General features: G+C 57.5%; 1 protein-coding gene across 10 annotated transcripts in view; it reads right to left on the bottom strand.

Annotated features, from left to right (window-relative positions):
- The window catches only part of MTSS2 (MTSS I-BAR domain containing 2), a 96,488-nt gene extending 91,760 nt beyond the window's left edge, over positions 1 to 4,728 (bottom strand). For 8 of the 10 annotated variants that reach the window (XM_039502759.1, XM_039502764.1, XM_039502763.1 and 5 more), the window contains exon 1: positions 4,199 to 4,728. In XM_039502759.1, the coding sequence (XP_039358693.1) occupies positions 4,199 to 4,270 (72 nt within the window). In that variant the 5' untranslated portion in view covers positions 4,271 to 4,728. The remainder of the gene's footprint in view (positions 1 to 4,198) is intronic. The other 2 variants (XM_039502766.1, XM_039502768.1) reach the window with 2 other exon arrangements.
- Positions 4,729 to 23,916: the final 19,188 nt, after the last annotated feature.

Raw genomic sequence — 23,916 nt, 5'->3', positions numbered from 1 at the left:
TGTTCCAGCCCTTCAGCTGGTTTCCCTGTGCTCCGTCTCCTCCCAGGGTCCTGAGCGACGTCCCTTGGCCCAGCCCAGCCAGGTCCTCCTGCTCCTTGGGGAGAAGAGCAGCCAGGTAGCCGCCTGGATGCGCCTTTAGTCCAGATACACTTGGGTAGTTCTTCTAATCACCTCCCCCAGCTCTGGGGTGCTCCGAGCGCCTTCCAGTTAGTCCCCACCTAGGAGCGCCCCCCGGCAACTGACGGCCAGGGCTGGGCCAGCCCACAGCAGAGGCAGAGTTTCTGTTCGAGCTCTGCCAAACCCACCACGTGTCACAAAAAGCCCTGCCCAGGAAATGTTATTTCAAGCCTCTGAGAGCGTGATGCCAGCCCCGCCCTGGCAGGCACACCCCCGTGCCACCCCAAATAAGCAGGGGGCAACAGCCCTTGAGTCGGGAGCATTACCCCCAGGGAGGGGATTCACCACAGCTGGACCCTGGCCACCCCTGAGCCCTGCAGCCAAACGACTTGGCATGCCTCCCCCCAGGGGGCAGCCCCCATGTGCCCCACCACTGGCGCTGGGTCAGTGCCCGGAGGGGGAGCAGGTGCCCACGGGAGGGCAGGATGGGGGCAGGGCCTACGGGAGGCTGCTGTTCTGGGAACACTGAGCGTTCTGCCTGGCACTCGTACAAAGTGAGGCCGTGATGCAAGGCAGGGCCCTGGAGGCCACGTGGATCCCGGACAGAGAGAGCCAGAAGAGCAGCCGAATTCCTCCCCGTGGCAGGGGCTCCTGCTGAGCTGTGAGTGACCACCCATCGGTGCCCGGGGGGGAGGGGGCACCTGCAGTGCTGTGCCAGGGTGCCAGAGGGCATAGGAAATGCAGAGCCTTGTGGTCTCTTCCTCCCTCTATCCCCTCTGACACCCCTCCCCACCCCCCACAGAGATCCCTCTCTCTCTACCGCTCCCCCCAGGACCTTTCCTCCGCCTGGCCCCGGGCAATGCAGGCAGCTACCAGCAGCCCCATGTGATCCCTGCTCTTTGGCTGGCACCGTCCCGCCCCCGGGTGCCCAGGGGAAGGGGTGGCCAGACCCTGCTGGAAGGTGGCTGCTTCTCCCAGACGTGGGCAGGCTGGGCCATGCTCTCCCAGCTGGCGGGACGGGGTGAGGAGGCCAGGCCAGCGCTGGAGGAGCAGGCGGCAGTCGCTGCGACACAGCGGGAGGCCCAGCAGAGCCCAGCGGCTGGGCTGCAGGGATCCAGGCTGCAGGATGCCCCACAGTGCTCTCCCCACACCTTACCCTGCTTCAGACCTCCCCTGGGCCTCTCTCCCTGGCCCCCCTCTGCCCGTCTGGAGTCCCAGCACAGCCAGGGCTCCACTGGAGGCTGGGGCCTCTCCTGCCGGGCTCTCCCTGGCTCAGCCAGGCCCCAACAGTTCACTGGGAAGTCGGGTCATTTCCCCACAGAAGACGCTGGCTCTCGAGGGGCCAGATTCTGCCACGCTGCAAGCAGGCCACAGAGCGTAATGGAGGGGCGCCAGCTTCGGCACAGTGTCTCCAAAGCAGGCGAGCTGCCTTTCTCAGAGCCCAGGACAGGCGGGAGAGAGAGACGGGCGAGTCCCTCTGTGCAGGAATGACGCATTCCCTGCTCCACTGCCTCAAATCCCCTTGGGAACTTGGCTCCTTCCAGCTATTCACCACGAGCCACCTTTCTGCCACTAGCCTGGGAGAGAGTGCCGGGGCATCTCCCCTCACAGGCCGACATGAGCCATTCTAACTAGAAACACCCAAGGGCCCTGGCGATGGAGGAGAGCTGGCGTGGCTGGTTCCAGGGGTCCCACCTCACTTCCCTGCACTCAGCTTTGGAAAGCCTTCCCTCGGCTCCCCCAGAGCATATAGCTCCGGGGTGCAGGTGCCACGCTGGCCGGCCTGCCTGGCTAGTCTGCTCTGCTCTGCAAGACGACGTGGTGTAAACGGCTCCCAGGGCCCCACGTTCGTGGCCTCTCACTGCCTGCAGCTCGGATGATACGGAAGAAGCCGGCTCGCCCCATGGCCAGCCCTGCAGCTCACCCTGCGAGTTTTCCTGCTCACCCAGTAGCACCTGCAGGCCTGTTACCCCCTCAGGCCAGCTCAGGGCTGTGCAGATGGGTACCCAGGTATAACGGAGCAGCACCCAGCACACAGCTCTGGTGCTCCTGCAGTCCGGCCTGGAACCCAGCTCACTGCCCCCCCCAGCCCCAAGTCAGCTCCCATGGGGCTGGCTGGAGTCACACCCAGCAGAGCGATCCCCACTGCACGGGGCCCTGTGCCGAGCCAGCCAGTGCTACACGGCCTGTCTTCAGGGCAAAGCTGCACCTGCAGCATTGGGACAAGCCTGGTGCCCTCACACCCACTCCCCAACTGAGCTCAAGTTTCCTGTGGAGCATGGGCTGCTCCAACGCCCAGCCCCATGGCCAGCGTGGGGAAAGGGCACAGTGCAGTGGGAGGGAGAAGCAGGCTGGGGACCGGCCTTATGGGTCTAAACCCGGAGCTCTTCCACAGTGAACTGACCGAGGGGTGCAGCCAATTCCTGAGCCCTGCCAGGCAGCTGAGCCCGCCTGCGGCATTGCAATTCACCCACGCCCTGCTGGAGAGCAAGGAGCCCAGCAGGGTGGTGGGCAGGGGGGCCTGGAGCGGAGAAAATACACCCAGGGCTAGGGGTTGCCGGGGGAAAGAGAGATGGACTCTCAAGGCCAGGGAGCATCTCGAAAGCTGGCAGGGAGGGTGCACAGGAACCAGCAGGCTCCTGCAGCTGTGGAGGTTTGGCTCTAGCTTCCCAGCTGGCACCTCTCTCTCTCTCTGAAGACCCCAGAATCCCTCCAGCAGCTACAGGCAGCCCTGGGGAGACACCAAGGATGACCTGTCAGGTCTCTCCAGCTCCAGGAGCGCTTGGTAACAAGGTGCCTCTGAACCAAGGGCTGCATCTGTCCAGGCGGCCCAGAGCTCCGCACAGCAGGGGACAGACAGACAGACAGGCACATGGGGCAGGCGGCCGAGGTGGCAGCCGGCCAGTCGTACTGCTCGCCAGGCTAGCGGGACAGAGGAGCCCGGACAGTGCGGGGGTGGGGGGGGGAGGAGCACACGGTCCAACCTCCATCCCACAAATGCAGTGGGAAAACACAAGCCACTTGCTCAGCCCATCCACCCCACTGCGCACAGGAGCCCCACAGCAAAGCGAGCCGGGGAAGAGCAATGCAGTGCGGTGCCCTCTCCCCAGTCAGCTAGCTGGGGCCATTGAGGCACTAGCTGGACTGCGCTCTGAGCCTGGCTGGCCATTCTGACCTGCCCTGGGGGCAGCGGCTGGGCATGCGAATGGGTGAGACCCAGCCAGTCCCTCAGTGCTTGAGAATGTTATAGGCCGACGTGCCTGTCTGGCTTCTCCCAGCCCCCTGTTCTCAGCGTGGGAATTAACCCCCAATTGGTTAACGGCCCCGCCAGGCGACCCTGACCTGGGCACAGGCGTGGGACTCGCGGCCCTCAGCACTGCAGCCGGAGTGGGGCTCTCCCAGGCAGGGGCCAGAGCCCTGGGATCTGCGCTACTCCCCCTGCCCCAGGGCAGTCCCTTCAGCACCCCCAGGGAAGTTAACCCATTTCCCCGGCCTTGGCAGTGCCAGCGCCGGCCGGGCTCGGGGCTCCTCCGCACACCCCAAGTGGCTGATCCCAGAGCCACAAGCGGCAGCCCCTTGGCAAGGAAATCAGAGCCAGGCCGGGCTGGAAGGAGCCCCCCAGGCCAGCCCCCGGCTGAGGCAGGACCAAGGGAACCCAGAAATGTTGCGCCTGGAGAAAATTCAGCCCGTTCTCTCTCTTCCCCCCAAGCCAGCGCTACAGCCCGATGTCAAGTGTCCCCCCAGGGCCCAAAGCGAGTCCGCGGGTGAGTTCCCGGCGACTCGAGGCTGCGAGGAACGGGCCGTTTGGGTGCCCCCCCCCCCGGCCGTGCGCGGAAAGGGAGCGGTTCGGCGCGCTGCTTCGGGGCCCTTCCGCGAGGGACTAATCCGGAGTGAAGCCCAAAGGGGCCGACGAGCTGCTCGGCGCTACCGCAGCCTGGCTGCGGATTTTGTTTTTCATTCAATATTGTTTACCGGGTTTCCACGCCGCAGAGCCACCCGCCCCCCTTTCCCTGGCGGGGATCGGGGGCAGACGAGTGTCCCGCAGGCTGGAGGTGTCTGACCGGGGGGGGGGGGTTCTTACCTTCATGTCATTGACGATGGCTTGGAAAAGGCCCCCCAGGGCCCCGCACTCCTTTTCCACCGTCTCCATCATCAGCAAATCCCAGCGCGCCCAGCCCGGGGGAATCGGGGGCGACAGTGCAATCCTGGGGCGGGGAAAACCCACCGGGAAACAGCCAGAGACCGGAGCCGCCTTCAGGAGCGTTTCGGCTTCCAGCTCCTCTCCTCGGGCTCCAGTTTGGGACTAACGCCCCCCCGCGCCGCAGCCAGACCGCGGCGCTTCCAGGCGAGCCGCGGCTCGGAGCGGAGCGAAGCGAGCTCACGCCCCGTCCTTTTGTCGGGCACCTTCACCGCCGGGCAGCGGCTCCGCGCCCCAGGGCCGAAGCGAGCCCCCCTGCCGCAGCCATGGCGGGGTCCGGGAGCCGGGGAGCGGCTGCGATGCCCATGCACGGCCCCCGCCCCCAGCCCAGGGCTGCCCGGAGCCGGCTGGAGCGACGCAAAATGGATCCGCTGCTCCGTGCGCTGCGCCGGGCGCCGTGTGGGCTCGGAGCGGGCAGCGGACGCGCTGTAACCCGAGAGGCGCCGCGGTCACATGGGCGGGGAGGGACCGGGCCCGGGGGGGTTTGCTCCGGGGATGGGGCCGGGGCCCTGGGAGTGTCACACACACCCACCCCCCAGCGCACGTGGGCGGGGTTTGTTACAAGGCCGCTGCAGCTCCTGCCTCTTACCTCCAAGGTGCGGGGGGAGGGGCGCAGCTGGTTATTGTGGGGCTGAGGGACGCGCACCCGTGTCAAGCTGCAGCCCGCGCTGCAGGCCAGGAGAGGCTGCAGCACCTAGGGCTGACTGAGAAGTGGCCCCTGCCCCCAGGAAGGGGCTGGTTTCACTGGGCCCCCGGCTCCTGTCCAGGAGCAGGGAATCTGCCAAGCCTGGGACTTTCTCTCACTTAGCCACGTGGGAGCGGGAAGCCACGGCCACGGGGGCAGCCGCAACCACTAGGTCACGGACCCAAATTCTTGGTCAAGTTTTAAGCAAGGTCCAGAGTCCAGAGAAAATAATAAAAACCAACCAGTAAAGAAGATTGATGGGTCCATTCAGAAGCACCTCATGGCTGGCTGTGGCCCACTGCCTGCCTCAGGCCTACTCCTGCACCGAGTCAGGCAGCGTGTGCTGCTTATCATAGAAAATTAGCTGTGGTCTCCTCCTGAGGCCTCTTCCAACCCTGATCATCAATGATTCTAGGATTACGATTGGAAGAGGCCTCAGGAGGTGTCTAGTCCAATCCCCTGCTCAAAGCAGGACCAACACCAACAAAATCATCCCAGCCAGGGCTTTGTCAAGCCTGACCTTAAAAACCTCTAAGGAAGGAGATTCCACCACCTCCCTAGGTAACCCATTCCAGTGCTTCACCACCCTACTAGTGAAATAGTGTTTCCTAATATCCAACCTAAACCTCCCCCACTGCAACTTGAGACCATTACTCCTTGTTCTGTCATCTTCTACCACTGAGAACAGACTAGATCCATCCTCTTTGGAACCCCCCTTCAGGTAGCTGAAAGCTGCTATCAAATCCCCCTGCACTCCACTCTTTTGCAGACTAAATAACCCCAGTTCCCTCAGCCCACTAATCATTTTCGTTGACCTTCGCTGGACTCTCCAATTTGTCCACATTCTTTCTGTAGTGGGGGCCCAAAACTAGACCCAATGCTCCAGATGTGGCCTCACTAGTGCCAAATAGAGGGGAATAATCACGTCCCTCGATCTGCTGGCAATGCTCCTACTAATACAGCCCAATATGCCGTTGGCCTTCTTAGCAACAAGGGCACACTGCTGACTCATCAAGAGGAATCAGGCCCCTGATTGTGTGACATCTTGTACCAATCACTGGGGAGTTTTGTAGGTGTGAAGATCCTCTGCTAATACAAATGCCTGAGAACTTGGTAGCTCAGGCCTCAAATCCACCAAAGAGGGGAAAGAGTTCCCATTGATGTTCCCTATCAACCCAGAAGCACTGACCACCTGCTACACCAGAGATTCCGGCCACCCACTGGAATCTACAGAGAAAGAGCAAATTCAGGGCTGAGCAGCAGCATCTCTGTGTTCTCATCACTTGCCATGGGCCCAGATCTAAGTTTAGGGGTCAGCTCCCCACCTGGCTCCCAGGTCTACCACAGTCTGACCCAACAGACCAGAATAGACCCACTCCCAAGCCTCAGGGAAATTCAAAGCCCAACATCACACCGGGCTGCTTTGTCTCCAACACCAGAGCAGATCATTGTCTCTTCTTCAAACTTTGGGGAAATTTGGCTCAGGGTCTATTGGCTGCAACTCTAATTCCAATGAAATGCAAAGCTGGGAGGCAATCAGCTGGTCCATCCACTAAGAGAGATGCTGTCTTCATTCTAGGCTTGGGGGAGGTAGATTTCCAAGCCCTAAGAATGCACCTCCTTGGCATTTTCTCTCTTGCTACATGTGGCCTTGTCAATCTTTTTTCTCCCCTCTTGGTGAGATTCCAGAACAGGAATTAGGCCAGGACACCTGGCTTAGCCTTCTCACTCCTCCAAAAAGAGACCTGGGGGCAGCTGTGGTCAGGACCTCTCCTCTGAACGCAGAGGAAGGGCTGAGCTGTTTTGTAAACGCCAATGATTTAAAACCCAAGAGCAGCACTGCCGTCCGTTGGTTCAGGAAATAAAAGGCAGCTGCTATTCTAGGGAAAGATGGGAAAGTTCCTCATCGTCTGGGTCCAGCAGGCAAAACTACCTGGCATCGTAGGGAACGATGGAAGGTGCCAGGACCGGATGAGGTTACGACGGGCCTAAGGCTAATGGGAGGAAAGGGCCTACGTATGAATTACATGTTGCAAAAAAAATGATGAAGTCAAACCACATACACATTTACATGTTATTTATTCATGTAAAATTAACAAGTTTATTCTCGACACTCAATTCCCCAAACAGATACTTCTGAGTAAGAGGAAGCATGAGGGATGCTACGCTGTCCTCCTCCTCGGCCTCCTTCCTCCTAGGTCGTGGAGTGCTCGTCTATCTGAGGATGAACCTGCAACAGTTCCCCTCCTGCTCACCTCTATCCACCTTGTGCTTCTACCCTCAGCTCTCCCCATGGCACAGCTGCAGCGCTCGGCTTTGCAGTGTTTCCCCAAGCTATGGACTTTACACCACACACCCTGTCTCACTCTGGGAGGCAGCCAGCTTTGATGATGTAAAAGAAAACCACCCAGGTGTAAAATCCACTGAAGTAGAGGAAGTAGCAGTGGGAAAATGACATTGGGTGGCATTGTATTTTAGGCTGTCTTGCTCCAAACGCTGCCTCCCAGTGTTGCGCTGGCTGAGGACAATGAATTACTGGTTTCACACTGAACCCAAATATTATTTGTGGGATGAAACCCAGTTTGTGTAATTAATCTCCAGCGATTCACCACATCAGGCCATTCTGTCACCAAGCTCTGCCACAATGAGAATCATAGACTAGAATCATAGAACTGGAAGGCACCTTGAGAGGTCGTCTGGTCTGATCCCCTGCACTCATGGCAGGACTAGGTATTTATTCCCTATGGTTGGCATTTGTATGTTTTAAGCTTCCTGTAAGAAAAAGGTAACAGCTAGAAGGGACACAGATCTTCAGATAGTTGCCCAGTCATAATCTTTAGCCCTTCTGTACTATGTTAGCTCTTCAAAAATCACTGTACCAACATTAAACAAACAATCTAAAGCCTTCCAGCTTTTGAATGACCAGGAGCTGACAAAACAGAGCTAGTCCCTGGTGTGTTCTCTGCCCCACTCAACAAAAAGACTTAACTGAAAATCAGCATCTTCCAAAAAAACAGTCCAACCAAGGCTTCTGTAGTCGTTTGTTACATCAGGGCTGGTGTTTAAGGCTGGCGTGGAATCAGGGGCGGCTCCAGGCACCAGCACGCCAAGCACGTGCTTGGGGCGGCAAGCCACGGGGGGGCGCTCTGCCGGTTGCCACGAGGGCAGCAGGCAGGTTGCCTACGGCAGCATGCCTGCAGAGGGTCTGCTGGTCCCGCGGCTTCAGCGGACCTCCCGCAGGCGGCCGCCGAATTCGCGGGACCGGGGACTTCCTGCAGTCAAGCCGCGAAAGGCAGCCTGTCTGCCGTGCTTGGGGCGGCAAAATGCAGAGAGCCGCCCTTGCATGGAATGAAGGGAGAGCTTCCTGTTTCCTTTGCATGTGTAAATCAAGCAGAGCTTGCTTATTTTTTTTCCTGTTAAAGTGCTCAGAGTTTAGGAGAGGAAAGTGAATGAGATTCTGCTTATACCAGGTGTGAAAAAGCAGAAGGGACCAAAATCTATTCTTGTGCAAAAATCTGTTCTCCCTGAAGTCAATAGGGCTACACAGGTGTATCTGTCAGCAGGAATTGGCCTGTCTTTTCATTCCCTTCTCGAATCACATTCCAGGCTCACCCGACATTTTCCCCTTGGGAAAGACGTTAGTTTGAGGTGGGGCAGAACAGTGAGGACTAACTTCAGGTTTATTGAGCTTTACGTTTTTGGAATGAAACTCAAAAGAAATCAAATATGAGGTACTTTGATGATGGACTCAACAGCTAGAGAACCAGCAGATGGACAGGACCTGCCTTTAGCCTATTCAGCCAGTCTTTGTATCACAGCCTGCTGAGAAGCGGAGTTAAAATCCTTGAGGGCGAAACCTACACCATTGTGTGTTGAGTTTCCTCCAGTACTTTTGCAACCCCATAAAAGTGCAAAGCTGGGTTGGCCTGTGGAACTAGGCTGAGCATGAGGAGAGAACTTGGTGGCCTGTGCATCCCAGTACAGAAAAACACATCAGAGAAACACATTGGATGTCTTTGATTTTTCGTACAGTTCAATACAGTGTTGAGCACAGTGCATCATACATCTGAAGCCCCTCGATGGGAAGTGAAAGGCCTGGTATCCAGAAGGGGATGGTTTGGTTTGTTTTTCCTACAAACGCGTGGGAATTTGTTCCTTACACATGGGAGGGGCCATAGGTGCCGACTCTGGGGGTGCTCCGGGGCTGGCCCCTGTCCCCCATCTCCTTCTCTGCCTCCTCCCCTGAGCACGCCACATCCCGACTCCTCTGCCTACCTCCCAGCGCTCGCCGCCAAACAGCTGTAGCGAGCTTCAGGAGGGAGGGGGGAGCCGCGCGCTCAGGGGAGGAGGCGGGTCTGGGGTGGGGATTTGGGGTTCCCAAATGGTTCCCAATGCCTGCTCAAACCACACCCATGGCTGGCACGGGTTCCCATGGTAACCAGATTGTTAGTGCCCGGTCACCAGTGTTAACCGGGTCGCTGGCAGCATGTTCTGGCAGCATGGGGAGATGCAGGTGCTGGCTGAGCTCCTGGCAAGCCATCCCTGCTGGCAGGAGCGCTCCCACTGGGCTGCGTAGGGAAGATCGCTCCTCCCTCGCCCCACCCCATCCCAGCCGCGCCCCCTATCGCCTTGTTAGCCTAATGGTTAAATCCTGCCCTGGGGAGGTGCGATCGAGGAACACACTCTCCCTCCAGGGCTGGGGCTGACAGCGAGTCAGTCCCACTGTGCCTGGGCAGCTCTCGCTCTCCTTAGGGGCATAGCTGACTAGGAGGCTTGAGCTCCAGCCGCTGGATTCCCCCTGCTCCAAACCACAGGCTGGAGCCAGAGGAGGGCAAGTTTGAATTCCCCTCTCTTAAATCTGCCCGGATCATCTGTCCATTCAATCGCCATAGCAACTTGAAATGCACCCAGGTCTGGTCCTACAATGCAAACACGGAGCTGGAGCCGGGAGCCGGTGCCAGGGAAGGCAAAGGGCACCTTGTTGAGCTGGATGGGCTCACAAAAGGCCGTCTCCAGCCAAGAGCTTCACAAAGCAGCGGCTTGGCCAAACTCTCGGGGGCCCTGGGGATTTCGCTTGTGTCAACGCCCTGGAGAGACACACCATCCCCCTATGCAGCCCGGCCCCCAAGCATAGGGCTGGGACAGCCGGACTCCTGGCCGAGGGGGGAAGCCACTGAACCAGCTCCCTGGGCCCAGACGGGGATGGCTGGCCTGGTGGTTAGGGAGCGAGTCTGGGATGTGGGTTCAAGTCCCTGCTCTGCCCTAGACTGATCATTAGGCAGTCGCTCACCCGGACTCAGCTCCTCAAAGGCCTTTGACACTGAACACCCCGAGTTCAAGGGGAGTTAGGCATCTAAATACCTTTGAGGGGCTGGGCCTCAGCGCTTCAGTCCCGCCTCTGTACAATGGGCACAACAGCCCTGCCCGGGGGGGCTGTGACAGTGCGTTAAAGGGGGGCAGCAGCTAAGATAGTGCGGAAATGGGGGGCACGTGCACCACACGAGCCAGATGTTGCTTTTTAAACGAGGAGGAGATCACCCGTCCATGGGGGGAGGGGCTGGACTGATGGTCTCACCTGCATCCGCTTCCCTTAAGTAATCCCCGGCGCCTGCTGGCTGCCTGGCTGGGACACCTCCAGGGGTGTTCAGTAGGTGATGCTCTTCCCCCTGACTCAGCACTGGGCCAACGCACCAGCATGGGGCTGGGGAAACTGGTGCTCCAGGAGCTGTAAGAAATGGGTCCAGGCACTGGCCATTCCCACTCCCACAGCACTCTTAGCCCTGGCACTCCTGCTCTTGCAAATTCCCTCCTGGCTCGTGACTTTCTCTCCTGAACTGCCCCGGCTTAACCTGTTGCCATTTTGTAGTTAAACGGCCATCACCTTCCGCAGCAGGAGTGACTGCATTTGAGTGGGAGAAGCAAAGCAATTCCCAGTAGCATAGCTCCAGGTGCTGTAGAAATGGAAGAGGTTATAACCCAGCAGGCGGAGGCTGCAGGACAGCACGAAGCAAGCCGAGGAGGAAAGCACAGGGTTTTAGGGCAAGGGCAGTTTCCACAAGCCGCTCAGAGCTGTATCTAAGGGGACGGATAATTCGGCTGCTGTCTTGGGACCAGAGGCCCTGGGTTTTGAATTCTCCCAGATGAGCTCCCCACCCCAACGCTGACGCGTCTGTGACCAGGGACAGCGAGGACTGCAGTTTTGTGAAGGGAAACCCCGCACATACCGCCTGTGAGTTGAGCCACCACTGGCGAGACCTGGGAACTGGAGGTGGGAGTGTAACCACCTTGTCCAGGCTGTCGTGCCCTGGCCGAGGCTTGGAGAGATCTGAGTCTCAGCGTCGCATCTTGTACCACATACGTACAAGCTGCCATACTGCTGAGGACTTCAAGCAATTCCTCGCTGTGGTGGTGGGGTTTTGCCTGAAGCCTTGTCTGATATCTTGCATTGTTAAAAAATGAGACTCTGGCAGAAAGAATCTGGCCTGACCAGAGTCCAACACTGCCCCAGTGAACTCCAGTCTCTGAGTGGGGGATAGAGTTGATTTGTGTACATTCAGAAGGAGACCCAGCCTGTCGAAGGTGGATCTCATCAAGCTGACGTGTTGCTCCACTTGCATCCTGGAGCGGCCCCGACCAGCCAGTCGTCGAGGTACGGGAAGACCTGGACCTGCCTTCTTCTCGGGAAGGCAGCTATGACTGTCATGCACTTGGTAAAAACTCACAGAGCTGCTGACAGACCAAAGGGGAGGACTATAAACTGGTAATGGTTGTGGTTCACTATGAACCTGAGAAAGCATCTGTGGGCTGGAATCATCGATATGTGGAAGTACGTGTCCTTGAGGGCGAAGTCACATCGCCCTTGTCTCCCGTACCAGTCTCCCGGATCCAGAGATGGGATAATTGCATTTAGAGAGACCATGCAGAATGTCAACGTTTTCATGAGCCTGTTGAGGCCTCGCAGGTTGAGGATGAGTCTGAGACCCCCGTTGTCTTTGGGGATTAGGAAATATTGGGAGTAGAATCTCTTGTCCCATGGCTCCTAAGCAGGGGCAGCTCTAGGCACCAGCAAAGCAAGCAGCTGCTTGGGGCAGCACATTTGCAGGGGCGGCAGCTGGCAGGGATCCAGCCTGGGAGCTGAGAACCAACAGGGGGCCCTGGGAGTTGTAGTTCCTTGGTTAGCTCCCTGCCTATAGAGCCAGCCCTGGAGCAGTGAAGGAACTACATTTCCCAGCATTCCCTTGGCCGCTATCAACAGGAAAGGGAGGGGGAGAGAGTACGGTAGCTGAAACCTCATGGTGCAGCTTGCTGTGAATGGAGAGCTCACTGGTAGAGCGGGGTGGCACTGTGAATGGGGAACAAGTGTGCCCAAGGAGTAGACAGCTTTGGCCCAGATATCCCCTTCAGAAGATATCCCCAGACTGGCTTAGGGATACTGGTGTGACCTCACCTTGCAGCCCCCACAGAAGGAATTGGGTGGACTAAATGGACAGTGCCCCTCTCTATCTGAAGCCTAGCAAGGGGGATATGTGGATCCCACTAGAATTTAAAATGATAAGTAAGGGAGGGGGGGCTCTACTGGACCTGGGCAGCTCTAGATACAGTACCAGGCACATAGGAGGATTTCCACTTCTGAGCCATGGAAGCAGAAATTGACTTTTCCTTTCCAGATTTAGCTAATATTCAGAAAGGGAATCTAGCACCTGCCTTCCAGATTTGAACACCTCAACATTCAGGAGGTCTCAAGCTCAGTTTGGGCAACTCTTACTTCATTTCTCCCAAATCAAATATACTGATCCACTGTAATTTGCTCTAGAAAACGTAGGATAGAATTGAGCAAGAAATGCTTCCCAGTGGTTTTTAGGACTGGAATTGCTATTTTCAACAGCCATTGCCTTTTTTTTTTTAGTTTTATTTGTTTAAAAGGAAGACAGTGATATTGCATTGGCAAATTCCCCATAGAAACAAAGAGTGGAACAAAATAATAAAGGCACCTCAACGTTTCCTCATTTATGGAGGACAGGCTTATAATATGCATCCAGATATCCTCCAATCACACAAGCTGAAAATTGTTCCACTTTACTGCAGCTCTGTAACCATATGGGAACCAATCCTGTCTGTGTTTTGTGCACATCCAAAATTCCTGCTGAATGACCTGCCCTGGGAGCAAGTTACCAGTGACCCAGGGCTGGGGCGGAAGGAGGGTGCAGGTGGGGGGCAGAGCCCAGGGCTGGGGTGGCAGGGTGTGTGTGGGGGCACTGGGGGAAGGGAGAGACCCAGAGCTGGGGCAGCATGGTGTGTGTGTGTGTGTGTGTGTGTGTGTGTGTGTGTGTGTGTGTGTGTGTGTGTGTGTGTGTGAGAGAGACCCAGGGCTGGGGTGGTGGGGGTGCGGGTGGAGGAGAGCCCAGGGCTGAGGTGGCGGGGGTGCGGGTGGGGAGGCCCAGAGTTGAGGCAGCAGGGGTGTGTGGGGAGGAGAGCCCAGGGCTGGGGCGGCAGGGGGTGCGGGTCAGGGGAGAGCCCAGGGCTGGGATGGCAGGGGTGTGGGTCGGGAGGCCCAGGACTGGGGCGGCAGGGAGTGCAGGTAGGGGAGAGTCCAGAGCTGGGGCAGCAGGGGTGTGTGGGGAGGAGAACCCAGGGCTGGGGCGGCAGGGGGTGCAGGTCACGGGGGGAGACCAGGGCCGGGCAGCAGGGGTGCAGGTGGGGAGGCCCAGGGCTGGGGTGGCAGGCAGCAGGGGGTGCAGGTGGGAGGCCCAGCAGGTGGGGAGGCCCAGGGCTGGGGTGGCAGGGGTGCAGGTGGGGAGAGCCCAGGGCTGGGATGGCAGGGGTGTGGGTCGGGGAGGCCCAGGACTGGGGCGGCAGGGAGTGCAGGTAGGGGAGAGTCCAGAGCTGGGGCAGCAGGGGTGTGTGTGGGAGGGAGAACCCAGGGCCGGGGCAGCAGGGGGTGCAGGTGGGGAGGCCCAGGGCTGGGGTGGCAGGGGTCGGGGAGAGCCCAGGCCGGAGGCCCAGGGCTGGGGTGGCAGGGGGTGCAGGTGGGGAGGCCCAGGGCTGGGGTGGCAGGGGTCGGGGGAGAGCCCAGGGCTGGGATGGCAGGGGTGCAGGTCACACGGGGAGAGCCCAGGGCTGGGGCAGCAGGGGGTGCAGGTGGGGAGGCCCCAGGCTGGGGTGGCAGGGGTGAGGGGAGAGCCCAGGGCCGGGCAGCAGGGGTGCAGGTGGGGAGGCCCAGGGCTGGGATGGCAGGGGGTGGGGCAGGGGAAGAGCCCAGGGCTGGGATGGTAGGGGGGTGCGGGTCGGGGGGAGAGAGCCCAGGGCTGGGGTGGGGGCAGCCAATTTTTTTTTTGCTTGGGGTGGCAAAAAACCTAGAGCCGGCCCTGCTCCTGAGGAACCTCCTCCACTGTACCTGCAGCATGAAGCCTTTGAACCTCCTGCATGAGGAGATGCTCATGAGAAGGGTCCCTGAAAAGGGATGCGGAAGGGGGGTGGCAGGGAGGGGAGGAGCAGAACTGGGGAGAATATCCCATGTCTACCATGTGCAGGACCCCAACGTTCTGAGATTATCTGGGACCAAGCACTATAGAAGTGGGACAGACAGTTCAGAAAAGAGGGAGAAGGATCCGGTGAACAGACTGGTGCGTCTATTCCAGAGTCCCATACATTGAAATTGTAGCTACTGAGGATTGCTTGCTGGTTAGCAATCCGAAGCTGGAGCCCCCCGTGGAATACACCTTCCTACTGAAGAGGTCCAGCATCTTCGAGTTTTTGGATTTTGGACTTGAGCCCTGCTGCCCGTCTCTCTCTCATTCGCCACTGCTACGACCAGCAAACCCAGCAGCGGATGAGTAAATAAGTTTTCATACCTCTTAGAGGGGACGAAATACACCTCTACCCCGTTATAACGCCACCCGATATAACACGAATTCGGATATAACACGGTAAAGCAGTGCTCGGGGGGGGGAGGGGGCTGCGCGCTCCGGTGGATCAAAGCAAGTTCAATATTAACGCGGTTTCACCTATAACGCGGAAAGATTTTTTGGCTTCCGAGGACAGTGTTATATCGGGGTAGAGGTGTACTTCCTCTCCACCCCCTTAGCAGTAGGGGGAATGGAGGCAGGTTTTTGTAGTGGCCTGAATCGTTTTAATGAGAGGCAATGCCACCCTGGATGGCCCTTCAGGGGTTAATATGTCCACCATGGGGTCCTCAGACTCGACCATCTCCCTGGCCGGTAGCCCCATGTTATGGGCCACCCTGCGCAACAGCTCCTGGTGCACTCTATTATCAGTGGTCAGGCGGCCCAAAGGACGAAGGATGAAGCTCTCCTGTCCCTCTAGCTCCCTGGACGCGTCCTGCTCTGTGCCCTGCTGCTTGGTGCTGGTGCCAGTGGTGGAGCCGGGACCCAGACGGGGCTCTGGGCAGTGGACTGCAGCCGTCTCGGTGCTTCGAGGTGGGGGACTGGCTCGAGGTGGTAAAGGGGTGCATCCTTCTGAAATTACGGACTGGGAGTCCCTGGAGTAAGTGCCCTGGGCTTGGTGGTATGTCCACAGGGTGCAGAATGGCCATTGCATGGGCCCATGCCACTGCGCCCATCACGGCACCATCCCCACCTCCTGCCTGTGTCAGCGCCACTCCGATCGGTGCCGACTGTGCCTGGAATGGGTCTGATGACCGGGGCTCTGAGCGCGGAGACCATGGCTGTGCTGAGCGGGACAGTGCCAGAGAACGGTGCCACGGAGAAGGCGAGCAGTGCCTCATCATCGCGGGCTTGCCTCTGGACAGATGCTGGAGGTCTCTCCAGGCTGGAAATCAAGTCCCTGGCCACCTCGAATGCGTCCGGGGTGGACGGGAGCGCCAGCTCCTCCACCTGGCACTCTTGAGCAGGAGAATCCAATGGCGCTGGACTCGGCGGACCCCTTTTGGGGCCAAAGTTGACGGTGCTGGCTCCTGTGAGACCAGGTGCCCCTGCGTGGGACGCGTACTGCTGGCACTGTTAGACCCAGCTGCTCCCACCGTGGGCGAGCGCCCTCTGTCTGTCTTCTTGTGCGGCTTCTGTGGCACCAGTGAGTGTGAGCAGTGCCATGCGGCCTCCACAGCCTTCGGCGCGGGGGCGTGATGGTGCCAAGGGTCTCTATGCCCAGAGTCCTTCCTTGGTGCCGTTTCTCTAATGGAGGCCGGAGTGCTCTGCATGGAGGTTCTCGGTGCTGAGTCCTGGCCCGGGGCAGGGCTGCCTCCATACGGAGTTGTTTGAGCCTGAAGTCCCCTTTCCTTGGCAGATCTTGCAGCGATCTGGTCTGATGTGCCTCCCCCAGACACTTAAGGCAGGAGACTTGCCCCAGGTGGGGGAGGGATAGCTCAGTGGTTTGAGCATTGGCCTGCTAAACCCAGGGTTGTGAGTTCAATCCTTGAGGGGCTATTTAGGGATCAGGGCAAAATCAGTATTTAGTCCTGCTAGTGAAGGCAGGGGGCTGGACTCAATGACCTTTCAAGGTCCCTTCCAGCTCTATGAGATAGGTATATCTCAAATTATTGAGTCATGGGAGTCACATGTTGGCACGGGCTTGTGGTAGGTCCTGCACAGCTTAAACCTGTGGGATTGAGGCATGCCCTGAACCCCAAGAGGGGAAGCCCCCCACTTCTATCTAATTAACTAACTACTAAGACAAACACTAACTAATGAACCATTTACAGGATAATCAAAAGTCGGATCACTAGGGGAAATGCTTGCTGAGGCAAGAAGGGACATGCAGCTCCAACGACTGTCACTGGTGGTAGGAAGGAACCTAAGAGCCGGCGGGTCTGCAGGGACCTACATACACTGCCATGAAGGCGTGACTCCAGGGGGCTCCACAGCTGACACAACAGGTACCGCTAGGGTAAAAACCTTCCAATGACCGTGCACGCGGCACGTACACCTACTTGGAATCGACATGAGCAAGCACTCAAAGGCAATGTAAAGTGATGCACATTGGAAAACATAATCCCCACCTATCCATACAAAGTGACGGGGTCTAAATTAGCTGTTCCCACTCAAGAAAGATCTTGGAGTCATTGTGGATAGTTCTCTGAAAACATCCACTCCATGTGCAGCGGCTGTCAAAAAAGCAAACAGAATGTTGGAGTCATTAGGAAAGGGATAGATAACCAGAAAATATCCTAATGCCACTATATAAATCCATGGTACGCCCACATCTCAAATACTGCATCCAGTCCTGGGCACCCCATCTCAAACAAGAGATATTCGAATTGGAAAAGATATCGAGAAGGGCAACAAAAATGATATGGGGTATGGCACAGCTTCAATATGAGGAGAGATTAAGCAGCCTGGAAATGCTCAGCTTAGAAAACAGACGACTAAACGGGGATATGACAGAGTTCTGATAAAATCATGACAGGTGTGGAGAAAGTGAATAGGGAAGCATTATTTACCCCTTCACAGAACACAAGAACCAGGGGTCACTCAATGCAATTAACAGGCAGCAGGTTTAAAAGAAACATGAGGAAGTATTTCTTCACACAACGCACAGTCAACCGGTGGAACTCCTTGCCAGGGGATGTTGGGAAGGCCAAAACTATAAGTGGGTTAAAAAAAGAACTAGATACATTCATGGAGGACAGGTCCATCAATGGCTATTAGCCAGGATGGGCAGAGATGCAGCCCCATGCTCTGGGTGTCCTTAAGCCTGTTTGCCAGAAGCTGGGAATGGGCAACAGGGGATGGTCACTTGATGATTCCCTGTTCTGTTCACTCCCTCTGGGGCACCTGGTATTGGCCACTGTCGGCAGACAGGATACTGGGCTAGATGGACCATTGGTCTGACCCAGTATGTCCGTTCTTATGTTCAGATACGGTAATTTCCTGTACTATCCTGGACAAGCCTTATTGAATGAGATTTGCATATCATTGTCAGCCATGTCATTCCATTGGGCAAGGGGACTGCAATCCTCCAGGAGATCAGCACAGTGGGGGTGGAGGTGATTGGGCAAATTCACTCAGGGTGTAACCTCTCCAGAGATGCTGCATACATGGGTTCAAAGAAAGGCCTTTTGGATAAATAGCTGAGTTTGAACTGACTCAGAGTTTGCTTTCGGATCTAGCAAATGGACAGGAATGTCTGTCCAAGGGGGAGCCCAATCCTGGAAGGACTGACACCAGCCAAAGTCTGAAGTGACCTCTGGGAAACTTCTTAGCAATGGGGGAAAGATAGCCCAGTGGTTTGAGCATTGGCCTGCTAAACCCAGGGGTGAGAGTTCAACCTGAGGGGGCCACTTAGGGATCTGGGAAAAAATCAGTACCTGGTCCTGCTAGTGAAGGCAGGGGGCTGGACTCAATGACCTTTCAGCGTCCCTTCCAGCTCTACGAGATAGGTATATCACCCTATATTATATTATTATGAGTGTTGGTTCTTTTATAGGTTTTCTGTACTGCTTTCACCCTAAGAAAAAATGGTTACTCACCTTCTTGTAGCGATTGTTCTTGGAGATGTGTTGCTCACGTCCATTCCAGTAGGTGTGCGCGTGCCGTGTGCACAGTCTCCAGAAAGTTTTCCCCACCAGCAGCACCCGGGCAGGTCGGTCCTGGAGCCCCCTGGAGTGGTGCCTCCATGGCACTCAATATATGCCCCCGCCAACCTGGTGCCTCCTCAGTTCCTCCTTGTTGGTTACTCCAACAGAGGGAAGGCGGGTGGGTTTGGAATGGACCTGAACACCACATCTCGAGGAACAACAGCTACGAGAAGGTGAGTAACCGTCTTTTCCTCTTCGAGTGCTTGCTCATATCGATTCCAGTTAGGTGATTCCCAAGCCTTACCTAGGCGGTGGGGTCGGAGTTATGGAATCACTGACTGGAGCACCACTCTGCTGAAGGCTGCATCATCTCTGGCGTGCTGGATGATGGCACAATGAAAGGTGAACATACGCACTGAGGACCAAGTCACTGCCCTGCAGATTTCTTGGATTGGGGCCTGGGCCCGTGTGGAGTGTGCTGTAAGTGCCAGGGCTGGTATCTTGGCCAGCTTGTCCTGGAAAATATTCTTTGAGATGAGACCAGGAGACGTTTCATCCAGTCTGCTACCACAATGAGCAGCTGGTTCGATTTCCTGAATGGCTTGGTGTGTCGATATAGAAGGCTAGTGCTCGCTGAACATCCACGGAAAGCAGCCTCCTGGCATGAGGCTTTGGATAAAAAACAGGCAGGAATGTGTCTTGGCTGGTATGGAAATGAGAGACCACCTTGCGCAGAAAAGCCGGGTGAAGTCTCAGCTGCACCTTGTCTTTGTGGAAAACTGTATAAGGTGGGCCTGAGGTAAGGGCCTTTAACTCAGACACCTTGCTGATGCAATGGGCACTAGGAAGGCTGCCTTCCACAACTGGTAGAGGAGGGAGCAAGTCGCCAGTGGCTTGCATGGGGGCCCCACTAATTTGGAGAGGATCAAGTTAAGATCCCAGGCAGGAACAGACTGTCTGATCTGGGGACGTAGTTGATCCAGGCCCTTGAGAAACTGGCCAACCATGGGATTGGCAAAAATGGAGCGTTTCAAGACTCCAGGGTGGAAAGCTGAGATAGCTGCTAGATGTACCTTTATGGACGACACTGCCAGGCACTGTTTCAGATGCAGAAGGTACTCCAGAATAAGAGGTAACGTAGCCTGAAGTGGGGGCATATGATGCTGGTCACACCAGCAGGCGAACATCTTCCACTTTGCCAGATATGTGGTCCTCGTGGAGGGCTTTCTGCTGCAGAGTAAGCCCTCCCTCACCTGCTCCGAGCACAGCATGGAGTTCAAGCCATGAAGCTTCCAGGCTGTGAGGTGGAGGGACTGGAGGTCTGAGTGATGAAGACAACTGTGGTCCTGAGTGATAAGGTCGGGGAGGAGCGGTAACATGATCCAGAAGTGGGGTGTACCAGTGTTGTCGAGGCCACGCTGGTGCCACCAGAATTATCTCCACCCCATCCCTGTGGACCTTGAGTAGGACCTTGTGCATGAGAGGGATCGGGGGAAAGGCGTAGAGCAGACGGCCTCCCCAGGGTAGCAGGAATGGATCCGCGATTGAGCCCGGGCTGCTTTTCTGGAAGGAGCGAAACACTGGGCACTTCCTGTTGCTGCAGGTGCTGAACAGGTCAACCTGGGGAAACCCAGCTCTGGAAGATGGGAGTGAATGACATCCAGCCAGATGGACCACTCATGGCGGTGGAAGGACCTGCTGAGGTGGTCCGCCAGTACGTTCTGGACTCCTGTCAGGTAGGTTACTTCCAGGTGAATGGAGTGGGCTATACAGAATTCCCAGAGCCTGGGAGCATCCCGACAGAGGGGCGAGGACTGGGTTCCACCCTGCTTGTTGATGTAAAACATTGCAGTGGTGACTGCCACGTTCTGGCCTTGCAGACGAGTCGCACAGCTCTCAGCTCCTTGATGCTGATCTGGTGAGAGAGCTCGTCCTGTGCCCAGAGGCCCTGCGTTCGGAAAGCTCCCAGACGTGCACCCCAACCGAGAGCTGACGCATCCGTAGCTAGAGACTAGGACGGCTGAGGGCTGTTGAAGGGGGCTCCCTCACAGACTATTCGAGCATCGAGCCACCGCTGGAGTGACACTAGCACCTGCTGTGGCACCATGAGCACTACTCCCAGGCTGTCACGCCCTGGGCGGTATGTCGAGGCAAAGCACGTCTGCAGAGGCCTGAGCCTCAGCCTGGCACGCCTGACCACGTACGTGCAGGCCGCCATGTGACCAAGGAGACTCAGACAACGCCTCACTGTAGTGGTCGTGTACTTCCTCAGGCCTCGAATGACGCTTGTTGTGGCTTGGAATTGGGACTCCGGCAGACTTGCTCTCGCCTGGACTGGGTCCAACACTGCTCCGATAAACTCTATCCTCTGGGTCGGAGAAAAGGTTGCCTTGTTCACAGTGAGGAGGAGACCCAGTCTCTCGAATGTGGATCTCACCAGACGGACCTGTGACTCCACCTGCTCTCTGGAGTGCCCCCTGAGCAGCCACTCGTCGAGGTAGGGGTCTATCTGCACCTGCCTCCTTCGGAGGAAGGCTGCTACCACCGACATGCACTTGGTGAACACTCGTGGGGCTGTCAACAGGCTGAAGGGAAGGACCGTGAACTGATAATGGTTTTGATTGATCACGAACCTTAAAAAGCATCTGCGTGCAGGGCGAATGGCTATGTGAAAGTACGTGTCTTTCATGTCAAGGGCGGCGAACCAGTCCCCCGGCTCCAGGGAAGGGATAATTGTACTGAGGGAGACCATGCGGAACTCCAGCTTCACCATGAACTTGTTGAGTCCCCACAGATCTAGAATGGGTCTGAGGACCCCCCTTTGCCAAGGGGATTAGGAAATAGCGGGAATAGACTCCCCTGCCCCGAGGAACCTCCTCCACTGCTCCCATGGCGAGGAGCGCCGCACCTCCTGGATGAGGAGTTGCTTGTGAGAAGGGTCCCTGTAGAGGGACGGGGAAGAGGCAGGGGTGGGAGGGCAGGAGCAGACTTGGCGAGAATATCCCATTTTCACTGTGTGAAGAACCCAGTGGTCCGATGCTACTTGGGACCAAGCACGGTAGAAGTGGGATAGATGGTTCAAAAAACACGGGGAAGGATCCGGCGTTGAGACAGCTGCTCCGGCCTTGGGCGCACCTTCAAAATGTCTGTTTTGAGCCCAACGAAGGCGTAGTCGGGCCCTGGCCCCGTCCAGATGGGGGATGGGAAGGCTTACGCCTGCCATTCCTACCCCGCGCCTGTAAAATTCCTGCCTTGACCGAGGCGAATACGGGTGCTGTTGCGGCGGTTGGGGCTTAAAGGGCTTTCACTGGGTTGCCGGCGTATGTGCATGGCCAAAGATTTCATTGTCGCCCTAGAGTCTTTGAGGCTATGCAGCCTGGAGTCAGTGTGTTAGCAAACAGGCCCACCCTGTCAGAGTAGGTCCTGCATAGGCCTGCAGCCATGCGCTACGCCGCACAGCTATCCCTGAGGACAAGGTGTGCGCTGCCGAGTCCGCAGCGTCCAGTGAGGCCTGTAAGGTCCGTGCCACCGCCTTGCCCTCCTCGACAATTGCCCCAACTCCTCCCTGGACTCCGCTGGTACCAGCTCCCTAAGCTTCAGCACTGAGTTCCAGGAGTTAAAGGAACCTGCTCAGGACTGCCTGCTGGTCGGCAATCCTGAGCTGCAAGCCCCCCATGGAGTATACTTTGCGTCGAATAAACCCAGGCACTTGGCGTCCTTGGACTCAGGCGCAGGGCTTGCTGTCCCTGCCTTTCCTTTTCATTCACCACAGCCACTATTAACGAGCAAGGCTGCAGGTGTGTGAACAGGTACTCGTGCCCTTTGGAGGGTACCAAGTACCCTTAGCGGTGGGAGCGATGGAGGCTGGGGTCTGCCAAATGGTCCTTGCATTGGCTTGTATAGTTCTGATGAGGGGTAGAGCAACCCTGAATGGTCCTTCTGGTGCCAGGATGTCCACCATAGGGTCCTCTGACTCTATCACCTCCTCAGCCTGCAGGTTCATACTCCGTGCCACCCTGTGCAGGAGTTCCTGGTGGACACGGCTATCCCTAGGGGGCGGCCCCGAGGCAGAGGTGCCCGCCACTGCCTTGTCCGGGGAGGACGACGAGGAGACTAGTGAGGGAACTGGGTTCTCCTGACCCTCTTGGTCCCCAGCGACCTCCTGCCCTGCCTCTAGTTCCATGCCAGCCACTCCAGGTCTGGCTCAGGAACAAGGGTGGGTTCCAGAGGACATGGTACAACCGCCGACTCCTCTGCACCCCTAGGAGTGGGGTGACCGGCCGCTGCCTCGTCGTCTAGGTTCGGATGCCACCAAGCGTGAAGCTTGGGACTGTGTGCCCTGGGCCTGGTGGTCTGCCCACAGGGTCCAAAATGGCCACTGCTGGATTGGCACCGCCAGCAGGGTCTGTGCAGAGAGCCAGATCTGTGACTTTACGAATGGTGCAGAGATTGGGACCTACTGCGCGAAGGTGATCGGTGCCGTGAGCGGGAACAGTGCTGGGACCTGGAGCGGTGCCACGAGTCAGACCAGCGCTGCGAGTGTGAACGGTGCCGAGACGCCGAGCGGTGCCTCGCTTATGCAGTCTGAGTTGAGGGGCAGAACATCGCTGGCTTCTCTCGAGACGGTGCCGCCTGTTGTGGTATCGGAGGCCGTAATTGCAAGGAGTTATCTCGCAGCCTCAAAGGTGTCTGGGGTGGAAGGCAGTTCTCCGTCCTCCACCACCTGACACGAGGAGTCCAGCTGCACCGGACTCGACGGTCCCCCTCATGGGGCCGAAGTCGATGGTGCAGACTCCAAAGTTTTCGGCACTGGGGGCTCCTCCCTGGGACACGCCCCATTGGCCGGCTCTGAGGGGCTGGGTCCCGAAGTGCGGGAACCATTCCTCCCGTTTCTGGTGCCGCTTCTGCGCCGGCGAATGGTATCGGTGCTGGGTCGTTCCTGACGGCTTCGGTGCCGGGGAGCAGCAGTGCCGTGGGTCTCGACCAGAGTCCTTCTGTGGTGCCATCACCACCACTGCCGCCGGGGCACTGCACACCGAGGAAATTGGCGCTGGGTCCTGCCACGCCGATGCGGGTTGTGGTCTAAGTGCTGCCTCCATAAGGAGCTGCTTCCGTCTAAAGTCCTGCTCCCTCTTGGTTCAGGGGCTAAAGCCCTTACAAATCCTGCACTTCTTGGCCTGAGGAACTGCCCCCAAACACTTTAAACAAGCGTTGTGGGGGGTCACCCATTGGCCTGGCTTGTTGCAGGACTTGAACTCCTGGGACTTAGGCATGTAAGTCCCCCACGGAGAATGCGGTCGCAGCGGGGGGGTAACCCCCCCAGCCCAACAGCTAACTGCCAACTAGAACTACAATAACTATGAACTAGCCAACTAGGGAATACGAACAGGCCGAAAGAGAAGCTCGGGAGACGTGGGGAGCTTG

This window comes from Mauremys reevesii, linkage group 16 (assembly GCF_016161935.1).
Source record: "Mauremys reevesii isolate NIE-2019 linkage group 16, ASM1616193v1, whole genome shotgun sequence".
In the NCBI taxonomy this organism is placed as follows: Eukaryota; Metazoa; Chordata; order Testudines; family Geoemydidae; genus Mauremys; species Mauremys reevesii.
Note: the sequence above shows the minus strand (reverse complement) of the source record. Positions and strands in the feature narration are given on the sequence as shown.